Below are 14816 nucleotides of genomic sequence, written 5' to 3' on the forward strand. Positions count from 1 at the left end.
AATCAACCACGTTGCGTAAGATGTCTTGAAAATCACCTTTCCTTCCAATGCCCGATTAAAGATAAAAAAGAAATTCCTGCAAGATGCGTGCTTTGTAGTGGTTTTCACGCCGCTACAAGTATTGATTGTCCGGAACATCCCAGTAAAAAATTCCTACAAAAACAGAAAATTCCACAAAAAGATGGTTTTCCGAATTTCAATAAACAAAACCCAGAACCTATTATAGAAGATAACAATAAGAAAACTTACGCGAATGTTACAGCACCCAAAGATAACGAGATAGAAAAAACCAAAATATCAGAAGTCAAAAATCTAGACGAATTTAAATTCCTTATTTTCAAATTAAAAGATCTGTACCATAAATTTACCAAAGTAACAAACGAGAACGAGAAGCTTGATTTCGCCCTGCAGGCACTAGAACTATTTGTTTAAGTACTTTTAAGCGCTTACTTGACCAGACGATGATGCAGCCGAGCGGTACGGGCCTTGAAACATTTTGCCCAACGAGATCGTAGGTTCGGTCCTAACCGAATAGTTAAATATCAAAATAGGATTTGTATTATATTTTTTTTTCTCATTATTTAATCCAGGATTTTTCTACTACTTGTATTTTATTTTTATATATTACAGTTTATTTTTATGTGAATTTATATTTTTCTACAAATTTTTTAATATGTACAGTTAATTTGTGAATGAAGATTACAGCATCAGAATTTTGACATAGATTATTGCCAAAACAGCTTTTATTAAAGCTCACGATTAACCCATGAAGTCTTCGATGAGATTTATATTAGTAGGAGCCTCACGGCTGATACTTCTTATATGTTTGAGGATCAAGGATCAAGGATCAAGCTTACTCACTCTCCATCTTCCCAATTTTAAAGTTTCTTTGAATCGCAAGGACTGTCATGTGGCTCTATGTTACATTTCTGGAATATTTAAATGTAATATATGAGGCATATAATTTTATTCTGATTTAAAAGTATCTTTTTCCTCTTGTTTATTTATTACATTTTCGGCAGTTTTCTTCAATTGCGCTTTAATCTTTTAACTTTAACCATCTCTTTCTATCTAGCCATTTTCACACAAACGACGCTGCGTTTTTTAAGATTACATTGTGTAGGCAAGTAATATAAAAAAATTGTGGTAAACATGTCTTATAGGAATAACGATTGCCGAATATATGTTGGAAATTTGCCGCCTGATATTCGTACGAAAGATATTGAAGATTTATTCTACAAATTTGGTAAAATAACATTTATCGATCTCAAAAATAGACGAGGCCCTCCATTTGCTTTTGTGGAATTCGAAGATCCCAGGTGTGTATACAGTTTATTGCTTTTAAATTTTCATTATTGATAGGCTTGTGCTTTGTGTTTTTAGGTATATCTTTGTGCATTTTTTTAAAACTCGATTAATTTTTTTTTTTTTTTTTTTTTTTTTTGGTTAAATGAAAAAGAACAGTTAATTTGCAGATAGTTTGAGCTTCCAGATAAAAAGTTCTACAGATTACCTCTTGGATGTTTCGTGCAGGGAATTTTTGATATGCTGTTTATTTTTGAAGCATTTTGCAACGTGTTATAGCTTTTGCATTTTTCTTGTTTCTGGAAAGCTTTTCGATATATGATTGTTTGTTGTTCTAAAAAGTGTAATCTATATGTCGTAAAAAAATATGCATACAGTTGTAATTCTTAATTATACATATATATAGGGAAAAATATCCCGTTATTTACATAATTTTAACGAAAAAGTGAGACATATAACTTGAATTCTTGTACAGGATAGCTTTTGATATGCTGTACTATAAACACGAAACCTGCAAGCAGCTTAATCGAGTTTCTTAGTATTAAATTTTCAGGAGTGAAATCATGGATGTGGCTTACACTCAGAGTTATAATGCATCCCTTATCAAATTAAAGGTTCATAAAATTGGAGTTTGCTTCTAGGTGGATGTGTACTTCGATTAGTTTCTAGGTGGATGTGTACTTCGATTATCTGCACCAGCCATCAAGTTGCAAAAAGCATGGAGGTAATACGTCTTATTAAGAAAAAGTATTTATGTGCCATTCCATGGTGGCATCCAAAAGTATTTATGCAGCAATTCTGGTAGCATGTGTTTGAGTACACATGGATTTGCTCTTTAGAAATTCAGCAGCTGATTTTCTGATAAGTATTTCTCTTTGCATCTCATTTTCATTGTAATGGAGTGTAGAGTCCCCTGTAACATCCTCATGCTATTTTTCTGTTATGCACCTACCAGACATTTTGGCAGTATTCTTGTTTATACACACCTTGTTCCCATTTAAGTGCTATCGTTGGGTCCTACCATATGTTTGACTCCTCTTTCATGGACACCAAAGAGCATTTACTTGCGTAACAGAACAGTACTGCCATCTTCTACTTTAATTATGTTGGAGTGTACATTGAAAGGGGAAAGTGCAGAATCGCCCACTGCTTGGCACATTTCTAAGAATTGCACATACTCGGTATCCATGTGCACATCGACCTATTTTCACTTAAAAAAAAAAAAAAAATCCCAGAATTGCACAAAATGGCATTGCACATTCCCTTGACTTTATCCATGTACACATCGACCTGTTTTCACTTAAAAAGTCAAGGAAAATTGACAAAAATCCTATTCTTCTTTCTATTGTAAAAAGTGCCAAATGCCAAATAAATAAGTGGGCAATTCTGCACTTTATCCCATTGAAATTTCAACAGTTCGTTAGTCATTTTGGCATGTCGAAGTTGTGCATGAGGCTAAATTTGTGTTATTGTTTTTAGCGAAAACAGATTAATGTATATGTGAGAAGAACGGAGTAAAAATACCTCATGTTTTTTTCAAGAAAGGTGTATGTTTTATTTTTTTTTAAGGAATGTAAGAAAAGTCATGCTTGATGCTTCATTGAAATAGACATAACTAGAAACAAACACTTTCTAAAATCAGCAATAAAACACTTTTGGTAAAAATGTTGATAATAAAAAAATGCACATAGCATGCATCTCATATCTGAACGTTGGGTTTTCATCCGCAGAGAACCCGTTGGCGCCGTTGCATTTTTACTTGCCAAGCTCGCGGTTCATCGACGATGAGCCGAGCCGTAAACGGGATTTTTAGTGCATGTAAATTCAAGTTAGCAGACAAAACAATATATTAAGCGTATGGTAATAAAAATTCACAGATAATAAGCATGTAGATGTAAAACTAACCGGTTAATGTGATATACGAAAATTAATTTGTATTAAATTCAAGTTAGCGCAGAAAAGAATATATTAAGCATTTATAACGGAAATAAAAATTCATTTAAGAAATATAAATTAGTATTAATATACTGAAATTAACCGGTTAAACGTGATATACGAAAATAATTTGTCTTAAATTCCAGTTAACACAGAAAACAATATATTCCTTACACCAGCAGTGGTTTGCTAATTTTGATGACCATGGTAATGCATCAAACTATTCTGTCATCTTAGATAATCTTACACCAGCAGTGGTTTGCTAATTTTGATGACCATGGTGATGCATCAAACTATTCTGTCATCTTAGATAATCAATAATATTTTTTATTTCAATTTAATCATCTATTTATGTCACACCTGCCATCCTCTGAAAGGTTATTGCTAGAAAAGCATTAACAATATATTATCTTGTTAAAATTTTACGGCATAAAAATTGATTTTTTCTCATAATTTTAGATGACAATAACCAATAATAAAAATAAAAGCATTACTTATTTATTTAAAATGCACGTGCTTATTTTTGCGGTCTATGAAAACAAATTATTTTAGAAGTTGGAACAGCATAGTTCTTAGAGCTGTTAATAATTAAGAACACAACATGAACAGCCGTGATACAAATTAGCATTCATCCCTCCTTTCGTCCTGAACCGAGAACCGGCATCTATCTACGAAAATATTTCTATCTATACATTGTTAAAAAATTCAGATAAAATAATAATAAATAAGGGAAGAATAATTTAAATCTGCAAATCCGAACAACAACAGTGATAATTCAACTTAATGAATGCAAGAGGAGTGGTTGCAAACTTCGAACAAGCAAATAGGATAAATTCGATGGGTTACTAGGTTTGAACTATTATCACCAAAGTTGGCGATGTTTACATTTACCGGATTCTCTGCGGAAGTGCTTCCGAACATTGTCCACTGCCTGTAAAAATGTAATTATTGGCAATGTAGATTTTCCTCCATAAAATTTCTTAGAAAATACTTTTTATTATTATGTACAGAGCAGTACCTATAAGCTGTAAAGGTAGGTGTCGATTTTTCATGGAAGCGTGAAACTGCTAATTTTAACCTCAGCTAAACATTTTCACTGACATCAAATTACAACTAGTTTTATTAATCAACATACAGGTGCCCTAAATATACATATGAGAAGAAGAGATGCTTAACTTTTATTTAATTTTCTGCCAACAGATTAATCTTAGCAATTAAATCACTTCGGGCCCAATAGAAATGAACATCCCTGTCACACGTATTTCAGTAGGATAAGCAAGCCCTGTTTTACATTATTATTTTACATAGTGGTGTTTCAGGAAGTTTTTATATAGTCAACTAACTTCATATCTGTTATCAAATCTTGTAACTTATATTTTTGTTGTTACAAGTGCATAGTTTGAGACTTAACTGGATTTTAAAGTTTTGTTTTGTGTGATTTTGAAAAAGCATCGAGGGCTATTTGCCTAAGGGGAGGGATGACTTTCTAATGAAAACTGGCTTGTATACACATTACAGTTGGAGAGAGGCACGAAAACGTCCATGCAGCCACCCTGTTCGAGGGATTGAAACATCCAGTGGTATTTTAATCATGATCAACAGGAAATTGACTGGGACTAAATTCAAGTTGCAGGCAGTTTAAAAGAATTATTTGCAGATCAATTGATACAGATCTAACTGGGTCTGAGAGGGTTAAAAAAAAACTTTCATCTTGAAAAATGATTTTTTTCATTTAATGCATAAAATCCAGTCCTGGCAGGACAAAATGTCGCTAATCTTTGGAATATGGTAACATGTAGTTTGGTGACATTTTGGTAAAGCGATAAAGGTTACTAGCTAGGACTTTAGCAGTGTACATGGATATAGTCAAGAGTGTGCGCAATGCCATTTTTGTGCAATTCTGGGATTTTTTTTAAGTGAAAATAAATGGAAGTGTACATGGATGATACCGTGTATGTGCAATTCGTAAAAACGCGGCAAGCAGTGGTCGATTCTGTACTTTGTCCCAATTTCGCACCTAATCTTCATCATGATTAAGCACTTTTGTTCCATAAAAGTTCTAGCATAAGCGTAATTTGACTAGCATATTGTTGGAAAAAAATGTTGAGGGGGGGAAAAAACATGCCTTTACTTCGTGAAAACAAAATGGCGTCCAAACAAAAACTAGCAGGGTTGGTCACCAAATTTTCGCCAAAAAATCGCAAGTTACCATAATTCAAAGATTAACCCAAAATTCATAGGCACAATTGTGCGTTAAAAACTTAGAAATACAGAAAGGATCTTAAAACAGCACTTTGATAAACTTGTTACTATTGCATGAACATAGGACCTTTTAATTTTTCTTCCCCATGTTTGTAATGTATAGCATTTTCTGAGAGCATTGCTGTTTGGCAGAGTATATGCACTTTGTCTTTTTAAAATTAAGTAATCAGCTGTTAATAAACTAATTAACTTAAAAGCTGTATGTTGTAGTGCAAAACAAGAAAATTTAGTTTATTTGTAACATGCTGTTTCACATTGTTTCTGTTCAGCTATGCATAAGTTCTCGAGCATATATTTTAAATTTTATCAGAGTTATTAATTAGCAAACAAAGCAGTATAAAGAGACTACTTAATTTAAATCTTGTACTTAATAATATATGTGATGGATGTAAATTAAATTAAATTTGGTGTATAACCAACTGATAATTTTTGTGAATGTAATTTTATTATAATTATCAAAGGATGTTTCTGTTACTGTTTTGTGTAATTAGTATTTTTTGTAGTAAACATTAGTGTAATTTAATGGTTTCAGATTTAAATTTTTTAAAAAATTTGAATGAACAAAGAGCTTTTCTTAAACATGTCACGCTTTTCAAGCTGATAAAATATAGATTCTTAAACAGTTTCTTCGGTCATAACACTTATCTGCTGCAGTGAAATGAATTATGGTAAGATTATTTCGCTCTAGTGTAGAATTGGGTGACCCTTCGATTAGCAAATTTTTTTAAAAAAAATTTTTGCTATGAAACCTCACTTCTGGTTACCATGATAGTTTTAACTTTGTTTTAGCTTCCTGATTTTATTTAAATGAAAAGAGAGTGATGTATACATGGAGTAATTTAAGGCAGTGCCTAGTTTGTGCAATTGTAGGTTTTTTTTTTTTTTTTTTTTTTTTTTTAAAGTGAAAACAGATTGATGTGTACATGGACACAGAGTTTGTGCAATTCTTTGACTGATCATTTTGGTTTTGTGTAGCAGCCATCTTGAAATTGTGCCTTCGTGGTGCCGATTTTGGCATCAAAAAAGAATCACCCAGAAACAAGAGGCACCCAATTGTAAACTTTTACCGATTATTTAGCCAAATAATGAAGCAGTTGGTGTAGAGTTGTCTTTAAAAAAGTACTCCACAAAGGCATCTGTTTTCTTAGGTACATAGCTCTCATTTACAAACCAAATTAAAGGTGCTTGGTATGTCCAGGCTTGATGCACAGTGTATGTTTGTGCAGTTATCAAATTCTTCCCAGGCTTTGAGAGCATATCTGGATCCACTTTTTCCCTGCTGTAATGTGCATCTTCAGTTCGGTTAATGTTGCTGGAAGTTGAGGCACATAAACAGTTTTATATAAACCTCTACAAGAAGAGATATCTGGTGGTCTTGGAAGCCATTGATGTTTAATTGAATCTTCAGTTCCCGAATGGGCAATTCATCATTTATGAATGCAATTATTAAAAATTTCATGAACTTCCAAAGTCCAAAAAAAATCACTATAAAACAAGGAAGGAATTTAAGTGTAGCCTTTTGATATTTTATTTGATGACGACTAAGATTACGTAATTTTGGACAAAACAAATTCGTTATTCATTTGTCTCTTTCACTGTGAATTCTACTTCGTATGTGCTCGCTGTCTGGAATTTTATCTTATTTGGCATACAGCATTTCCCGAGTTTTCTGGACAGTTAAGGTTTTACTGTAGTGTTCAAATTATTTGCTCCAATACGAAATATGGTTAAATTAGATTCAAGCAAAAAAAAAAAAAAAAAAAAGTAAGGTTGTATTTTTTTATATGACTGAAAATGTACTAAAATGTAACTGTTTAGAAAGAGCATAAACATTTTTTAAATTTCCCTATTATTAAATTTATTTTCCTAATTTGAAAAATCCCAGCTATATAAATATACTGCTTATAAAGTACTGTTTATCTAGAATGCTAAAGATATTAATTAAATTTATTACAGGGATGCAGAAGATGCAGTTCAAGCACGTGATGGTTATGATTATGATGGATACAGATTGCGTGTTGAATTTCCTCGGGGAAATGGTCCAGGCAGGGGAATGGGTGCACCAAGAGGAAGAGGCAGAGGGCCACCTGCAAGACGATCTCAGTATCGTGTATTAGTGTCAGGTAGGATATAAAATTATGAACGTCTTTAACCTTCTTGCTGTGTATCCCGCGATTTCCACAAGCAGCGCAGAAGTAGCAAAATTTGTGCAACCTGGGATGCATTTCCTCCCGTTTATTTAACTGTGCAACCCGCTTTATTTCCCGTTCCTGGTTTTATTTCAGCTTTTCTGTGATGTTTAATTATTTATTCAGATCTGGGTTAACAGATGGCATCAGTTGTCCATATTTCTGCGAAATATACAAACACGTTTTATGCCATTTTACATGCTCTTTTCAAAGCTCAAAGATGTCTGTGGTTCAACTTTCAATCACATGAGACTAACTGCTCAACATTTTGCTAGATATATATCCCCCCAATTCCATCAAGAAAGAAACTTGTAGACATTGTGCTGTTTGTTTAAAAAAAAGAGCTGAAACTGGCAAAAAATTCTCAAAAACACATGTATTTGCTGCAGAGATGGCGAGGAAGGATGCCTCGAGTTTTGCTTCGAAGTTTATCGTATTACACTTCATTTCTAATAAATGTTGTGCTTATTTTCATTAGTATATACCTTTTACCATTATATTTTATAAAATAAATCATAATTTAATCAAGATTAATTTTCAAAATTTTTCTTTATATGATTATTCTTCAGTTTAAATTTTCCGACATTTTTTTATTATCTAATTCTATACAGAAAAAAAAAAAAAAAAAAAAAACTTGTACAAAAATTTTTGTATATTTTAACAGTATGAAATATATGTAGATTTAAAATATGTAATTAAAAATTATGCAATTTTTGAACCTATTTTGATAAAAAAGTTACGCAGCGAGAGGGTTAAAGATGCATTGATCTTTTTCTTTGCAACCATCTTCTTCTTAGCTATTTAATTTTTGCTACTCTCTTGCCAGAATAAATTTCCTGGAGCAGGAACACTAGTAAACTATATAAAATTTCATTTTGATGATTATTAATATTTAATAGGTGTCAGTAAATGCAGTAATCGGTTAGAATTGACTGTAGGGTATCCCTTGTATTGTCGCCAAGTTGTTTCATTTATGGCAACCTGAGTAGTTGAATGTTATGGAAACCCTTTTATGATGTAATCATTTGCATTAGTTGATGTGATTCATTTTATGATATAAATTAATAAACAGTATCATTCTTTTTATGATGAGAAAAGTTTAGAAGAAAGAAAATATTATATTAATTTGTTTGTCATATTAATTTATTATGCTATTTAATAAGTTAATTTATCAGTATATAATATTGGCATTATATAATAAATTAATTTGTTTGCTGTAAATTCCGTAACAAATTTTATAACACAATTAAATATAGTATTTGAGATCTCTATTATTAATCTATTACAGTCAAAAGTCGTTAATCCGGACTCATCAGGACTTCGGCGATTCTGGATTATTGATTTTTCCGGATTATAGATCATCAGTTTAAATCTCGTAAGATGGCATGCAGAAATTCTAAAATTAAAAATATGAAACCATAATTTATGAAATAAAGAAAATTATGATATAAAGAGTATCAAAATTTAGAGAAAAAAAGCTTAATATTTATTTGTTTACTTTATTAAACATTTCTTTCAATGTAGGTTGTTTAAGTTGCTTCGTTTTATGAGATAATACTTTCTCTTTAATTCTATAAACAGACATAATTTCTTGTTCAGTTACAAAGTTCTGCTGTTCAAGTCCCGTAATTGCTGTGCCGAGAATACCGACTAACTTGTCAAACGAAATTTTTTCGTTTTCACTAACCTCTCTGTCACCTTTTTCATGTCTTTATCCATTTTTTGCAGCAATTCCACTTTTTGTTTGATGGACATTGGAACATACTTTTGTTTTGTAGATCCTTTGGGAGCTCCAGTATCGGAAATTCTATTTGACATAATCAAAAGTTCAAGTTTACTTTTATAAAATTGCTCTTACAGTCTGCAAAAAATAATAAGCCGGAAATAATTCGAAGATTAAGGAACAACGCAATCATCAACATTAACTGAAATAGATAATTTTAGCGTATACTGTCCGTTATACATAAAACACACACACGAAAACATATTCTGCGCTTGCACAGTCGTAAAGGTCCTACGCGCGCGTGTAAATGCCTATGCGCATGTGTCAACTCGGCGCATGCGCAGAAGGTTTTTAGCTTTGAGGTCCGAATTAACTACTTTTGACTGTATTCGTATAAGTTATTTTAATATAATTAATTTATCTGTTATTTGTATCAGTAATTCAGGATTCAAAATCTAAACACAAAAATGGTACTAAATAGAAAACAAAATTACTTACTGTCTGTTACACTATGAAAAATGCACATAGATGATAATCTGCAATCATCATTTTCTGTGTGCATTCTTTCTTGACTTTGTTTTTCTAACCTTTTAGTTGGCTGTCCCATATAATGGGATGCCACTGGATTTCAACCTTCAGATTGCAGTCTTCAGCCATGTTTGTTTCTTTTAACTTTAATTCATGTTCCTGCTGCTGCTGATGATTTCAGATATTCTCTTTGGTTATTGGTAGCTCCATTTTGTGTGAAGTTCAGATTTTTTGTCTATGTCCGTAGTGACAAAAAACTGGTTTTTATCTAGCAAATCGGCTGTGTCAGTTGTGTTGGATTTTTGTTCTTAGCCCAGATAGGCACTTTAAAGAACTAGAGTGTCATTTTTTCATCTGGCTGATTGCTGTATCTAGGAAACTTCAGATATTTAATATCCATTGCAGTAAAAGAACATATGACAGTGTTTCCAGTACTAGCACAAACATCTGGTTCAAAGGGGGGGGAAGTCTGAAAGGTTTCATATTTTAAATAACATCCAAAGGGGCTTTTTTTTTTAACATTTTGTGTGTAACCTTTATTAAATATCATGATCTTTGCACTTAAACCATAAAGTTCAGCTTAAGCGCAATATCACAAAATAATTTTAAAATGAGCGTATCTTTAGAATTTCCGATAGTCTTGCGCACTGGAGATAAAAATGTTTTTTCTGTACAATATTGTCATTGCTCACTTTGAAATGCTTGAGTTTGTTAATCAGAAATTCATTAAAATTTGACAAAATATGAAATTGATAATAAAACAAGTTTCAAATTTGGTCTTCCAAGATGCCCATATTTCGCAGGAGGAATACGTTATTCAAAATTTGATGGCTTTATGTACCATTGTTTTATCAAATTGTAAGAAACATACATTTATGCAGACGCTTCATTATTTAATTTCTTTAAATACAATACAGGCCGATAATATTTGGTGGTAACAATTTGAAAAGTAAAACGCTTGTAGTGAATCAACGCAAAATGCCAAAACAAAATTAATAGTCCTTCTGGCCAAATTTAATCTTTGGACTAATGATGATGGTTTATAATTGCAAAAAATACTTACTGCATATATATATTTTACACAACCAAATAACCTGTATGCAAGTGTTTTTTGTTTTTGGTGGAAATATCAATGATCACTTTCAGAAACATTGTAGTGCAGTTTGTTTCATTGCAGCTAAACTCCACAAGTTCATATTTTAGAATTTAGTTTAAGACAAATAATAATGATGATGATGATACAGTTTTTCTGTAAAAAACATTGAAACTTAAAAAAACAATGAAAAAATGCATGTTAAAACTAAAGAATTGTTATGTGCAAGTTTGGCATATTTTAAAAATTTGTTGACTTCTGCTAAGGTGGTTAGGCAATACGTAGGTACCTTTTTCTGTATTAAGTAAACAAGCTTTTGTCCATTTCAGTTAACTTTTTTACTGCTTGAAATCATATATTCCTGTTTGTGTTTTGGTTCAAATTTTGTATCCTGTCCAAATAAAAATTGACTTGTTGGTATCCCCCATGAGCATGAAAATCATTTGCAAAACTGGCTAATATTCACATAACTGAAAATATATGATTTGCTTTGCTTATCATAGAGTATTCATGTATGAAAACAAATTTCAGTAAAGGCCTTTCACATGGAGTATAACTTCTTAATATACTGATTTTTCACCCTCACGTTATAGGTCTTCCTTCAACAGGCAGCTGGCAGGATTTGAAAGATCACATGAGAGAAGCTGGAGATGTGTGTTATGCAGATGTGCATAAAGATGGAACTGGTGTTGTTGAGTTCCTGAGATATGAAGATATGAAATATGCAGTTAAAAAATTAGATGATTCAAGATTTCGTTCTCATGAGGTAAAGGAGTATGTTTCATTATAAAATAATTTTTTCAGGTATTATTTGAATATTAGTTTAAATGTTTAGTTTTGAAAATTAATATGTGAAAAAGTTAATAGAGATTTAGTCTTGTCCAAAGGGTAAGTATATTCAAAGCTGTGCAGTGACCAAAATCTTCAGTTATTAAAAAATACGAGATTCATACCAATGCAGAGTTGCCAACTCTCCCGATTTAGGCGGGAGACTCCCGATTTTCGACCGATCTCGTGGAACTTGGCAAAAAAAGTGATTTTGGATGTCTGAAAGCAATTGAATTTTCTCTAGATTATATCTAAAACAAAACGTTGCGAATCAGATAACTTCTGCTTTGTGAGTGAGAGCATTATATCCCAGAAATGTCGTTCTCCAGTTCTCCGAAGGGCATCGAACTCCACTGCGTGTCAGCTGGCATATATTAGCCAATGAGGACAAGGCAAGCTGTTATTTGGATGTTCTGTAGTTATTTTGTTCATTTTGTCCTGAGTTGTGTGAGTGCACATGCCTTCGGGAAATAGTTTTAGAAATTATCATCTTTTGTTATGTCTGTGAGAAAGGTGAAATACTTGTGTACGTGTCAAAAATCGTACACAGTTGACTTTCCTTCCATTATTTCTTCAAGGAAATGTAATAAATTTACGATGTGTACCGCCTGTCGTTACGACTTTTTGATTTCGCTATGTGGAAGGGCGGATGTTCTCAAACATGTGCGAACACAAAAACACAAGGATAACATGAGTTGTTTTTAAAAAAAATGAAAGATTAAATTTTTCTTCGGAAGCAAAGGACAAAAAAGTTATTTATTCAGAATGTCTGTTCTCTGCCTTTTCACTGGAGCAAAACCTGCCACTGAATGCATTGGATCACGCTGCAGCTTTATTTAGAAAAATGTTTCCCGATAGTGAAATTGCTAAGAAATACTCAAGTGCAAGAACCAAAACAGGTGCAATTGTTAAAGAAATGGGTTTCAAAAATAAATCTTCATTTATTAATTGCACAAACACAGCTCCGTTCTGCCTCTATGGATGGAAGCAATAATACCGATTCAAAACTGTATCCAATCGTTGTTTCTTTTTTTAATCCAGAGTCTTCAGAAATTGAGTGCAGTTTACTTTCTGTCCCCACTTTAGAAGGACATTTGACAGGCTTTAATATACCACAGCTAATTATTAAACTTTAAAAGAAAATGCAGGCCCTCTGGGTAATTGCTTAGCACTTGGTGACGATAAATGTACCAGTATTGGTAGGCTTGAAGACTGGTGTTGCAGGCATCTTAAAGGAAAATTCAGATTTGCAGATTATGAGGTGTACCTGTCACCTCTTAAATTTAGCAACTGAAAAAGGGACAGCTTCTTTACCAATAAATGTGAATGAACACATTGTTGATGTTTATTATTATCTTGAAAGGAGCTCTAAAAGGAAGGAAAAATTGAAACAGTTCCCACAGTTGCATAACAGCAGTGTACAATTAGAAAACTTGAATGAAGTTATAAAATCAGCTAGGATTGACACCCAGTGGAGTTTAATTGGAAAACTGAAAGGTGCTGATGAAATTTTAAAATATAGTGAACTGTGTAGAATTGTGTTGGCCATCTTGACAGTTCCCCATAGTAATGCAGTGTGCGAGAGGCTTTTCAGTGTTGTTGTGTAAACGAGGACTAAATTTAGATCTAATATTAGTGATGACACATTAGAAAAACTTTTATTAGCAAAAGCAGGCCTCAGTGCTGGATCTTTGATTTTTCTGATGTGGGGCAAAAGCTAAAACTGCCGCCCTCACCCATCATCCTTTAAGTTTCTTTAAAAAGTTTTAATTTCTTTAATAAGTACAGAAATAGGTAGGGTTTAAGGTAAAGAACCTAAGCTCCATTTTATACTAAATTCTTTACGTGCCTTTTTTTTTTTTTTTTTTTGGCTATAAAGGAAAAATACGTACCAAAGTTACATAATTAGAAAATTGTCCCCTCCTAGGAGAATCGCCTTTCTAGTGAGCGTACTTTCACATTCAAGCCCATTCCTAACTCTAATCCTGAGTGCTTCTAACCCTCCAGTCCTCGCCACCATTTGTTTTCCGTTCTAGGGACAACGGGCATCCCCTAAGCTTCTCATTATTCTGTATTATTGCATTACTGGTTAAATTAGGTTGGGTTAGATTATATGAATATGGCAAAGACAGAAGGGCTACCTGCTTAGAAGAAAGGTGCTTTTGTGGAGGAATTTTTTAAAAGAAACTGGCTCGTATTCACATTACACATGAAGAAATCCACGAAAAGAAACCATGCAGCCAGCCCGTTCTTCTGGGTTTGAACCCAGGCAAGGTCAAACTACCAGTATTCAGCGGTCTTAATCACTCAGCCACTGCTCATGACATTTGTTTATTTACTATGTGTTTCGCCATTAGGCACTGCATGGAAAGAGAGAAATGCCTTGAGAAAAATTTTTTAAGGAAAACTGACTCGTATCTGCTTAGAGGAGAGGTGCTTTCGAGGAGGAACATTTTAAAGGAAACTAACTCGTATTCACGTTACACATGAGCAAATCCACGAAAACAAACCATTTAGCCACGCCGATCGCCTGGGTTTCAACCCAGTGAAGGTCGAATTACCAGTATACCCCGGCGGTCTTAATCACTCGGTCACTGCTGAGGACATTTGTCTGATTATTTACTATGTGTTTCGCCATTAGGCTCTTAATGGAAAAGGAGGAATATCCCGTGGAAAAAAACTTTGTAAGGGAACTGGCTCATATCTATGTTACACACGGGGAATACCACAGAAATGCTCATACAGCCACCCCATTCACCTATACTTGACCATCGGACCGAACTACTAGTGCTCAGCGGCTTTTATTGCTTGCCACTAATGGGACCATTGCATACAAAATATGGGCTATTGCCGAAAGGAAGTATTCTGAAACGATTATACAGAATATGGCTATTACTGAGAGTAATCGCGCTTCCTGTCTTTTTTTCATACTTCCTATTTCATAAGTTATTAC

The 14816-nt window shown here is 33.1% G+C and overlaps 1 protein-coding gene across 3 annotated transcripts in view; it reads left to right on the forward strand.

Annotated features, from left to right (window-relative positions):
• Positions 1-929: 929 nt before the first annotated feature.
• The window catches only part of SF2 (splicing factor 2), a 29254-nt gene continuing 15367 nt past the window's right edge, over positions 930-14816 (forward strand). For 2 of the 3 annotated variants that reach the window (XR_004758124.2, XM_035358993.2), the window contains exons 1-3: positions 930-1319; positions 7459-7625; positions 11629-11801. Coding sequence is in view for 2 of the 3 variants with exons in the window: in XM_035358993.2 (XP_035214884.1) it covers positions 1153-1319; positions 7459-7625; positions 11629-11801 (507 nt within the window). In the remaining variant the exon portion in view is untranslated. The remainder of the gene's footprint in view (positions 1320-7458; positions 7626-11628; positions 11802-14816) is intronic. The other variant, XM_035358992.2, reaches the window with a different exon arrangement.

Source organism: Stegodyphus dumicola, chromosome 6 (genome assembly GCF_044657685.1).
Source record: "Stegodyphus dumicola isolate Sdum_Otavi_A_Nest chromosome 6, ASM4465768v1".
In the NCBI taxonomy this organism is placed as follows: Eukaryota; Metazoa; Arthropoda; class Arachnida; order Araneae; family Eresidae; genus Stegodyphus; species Stegodyphus dumicola.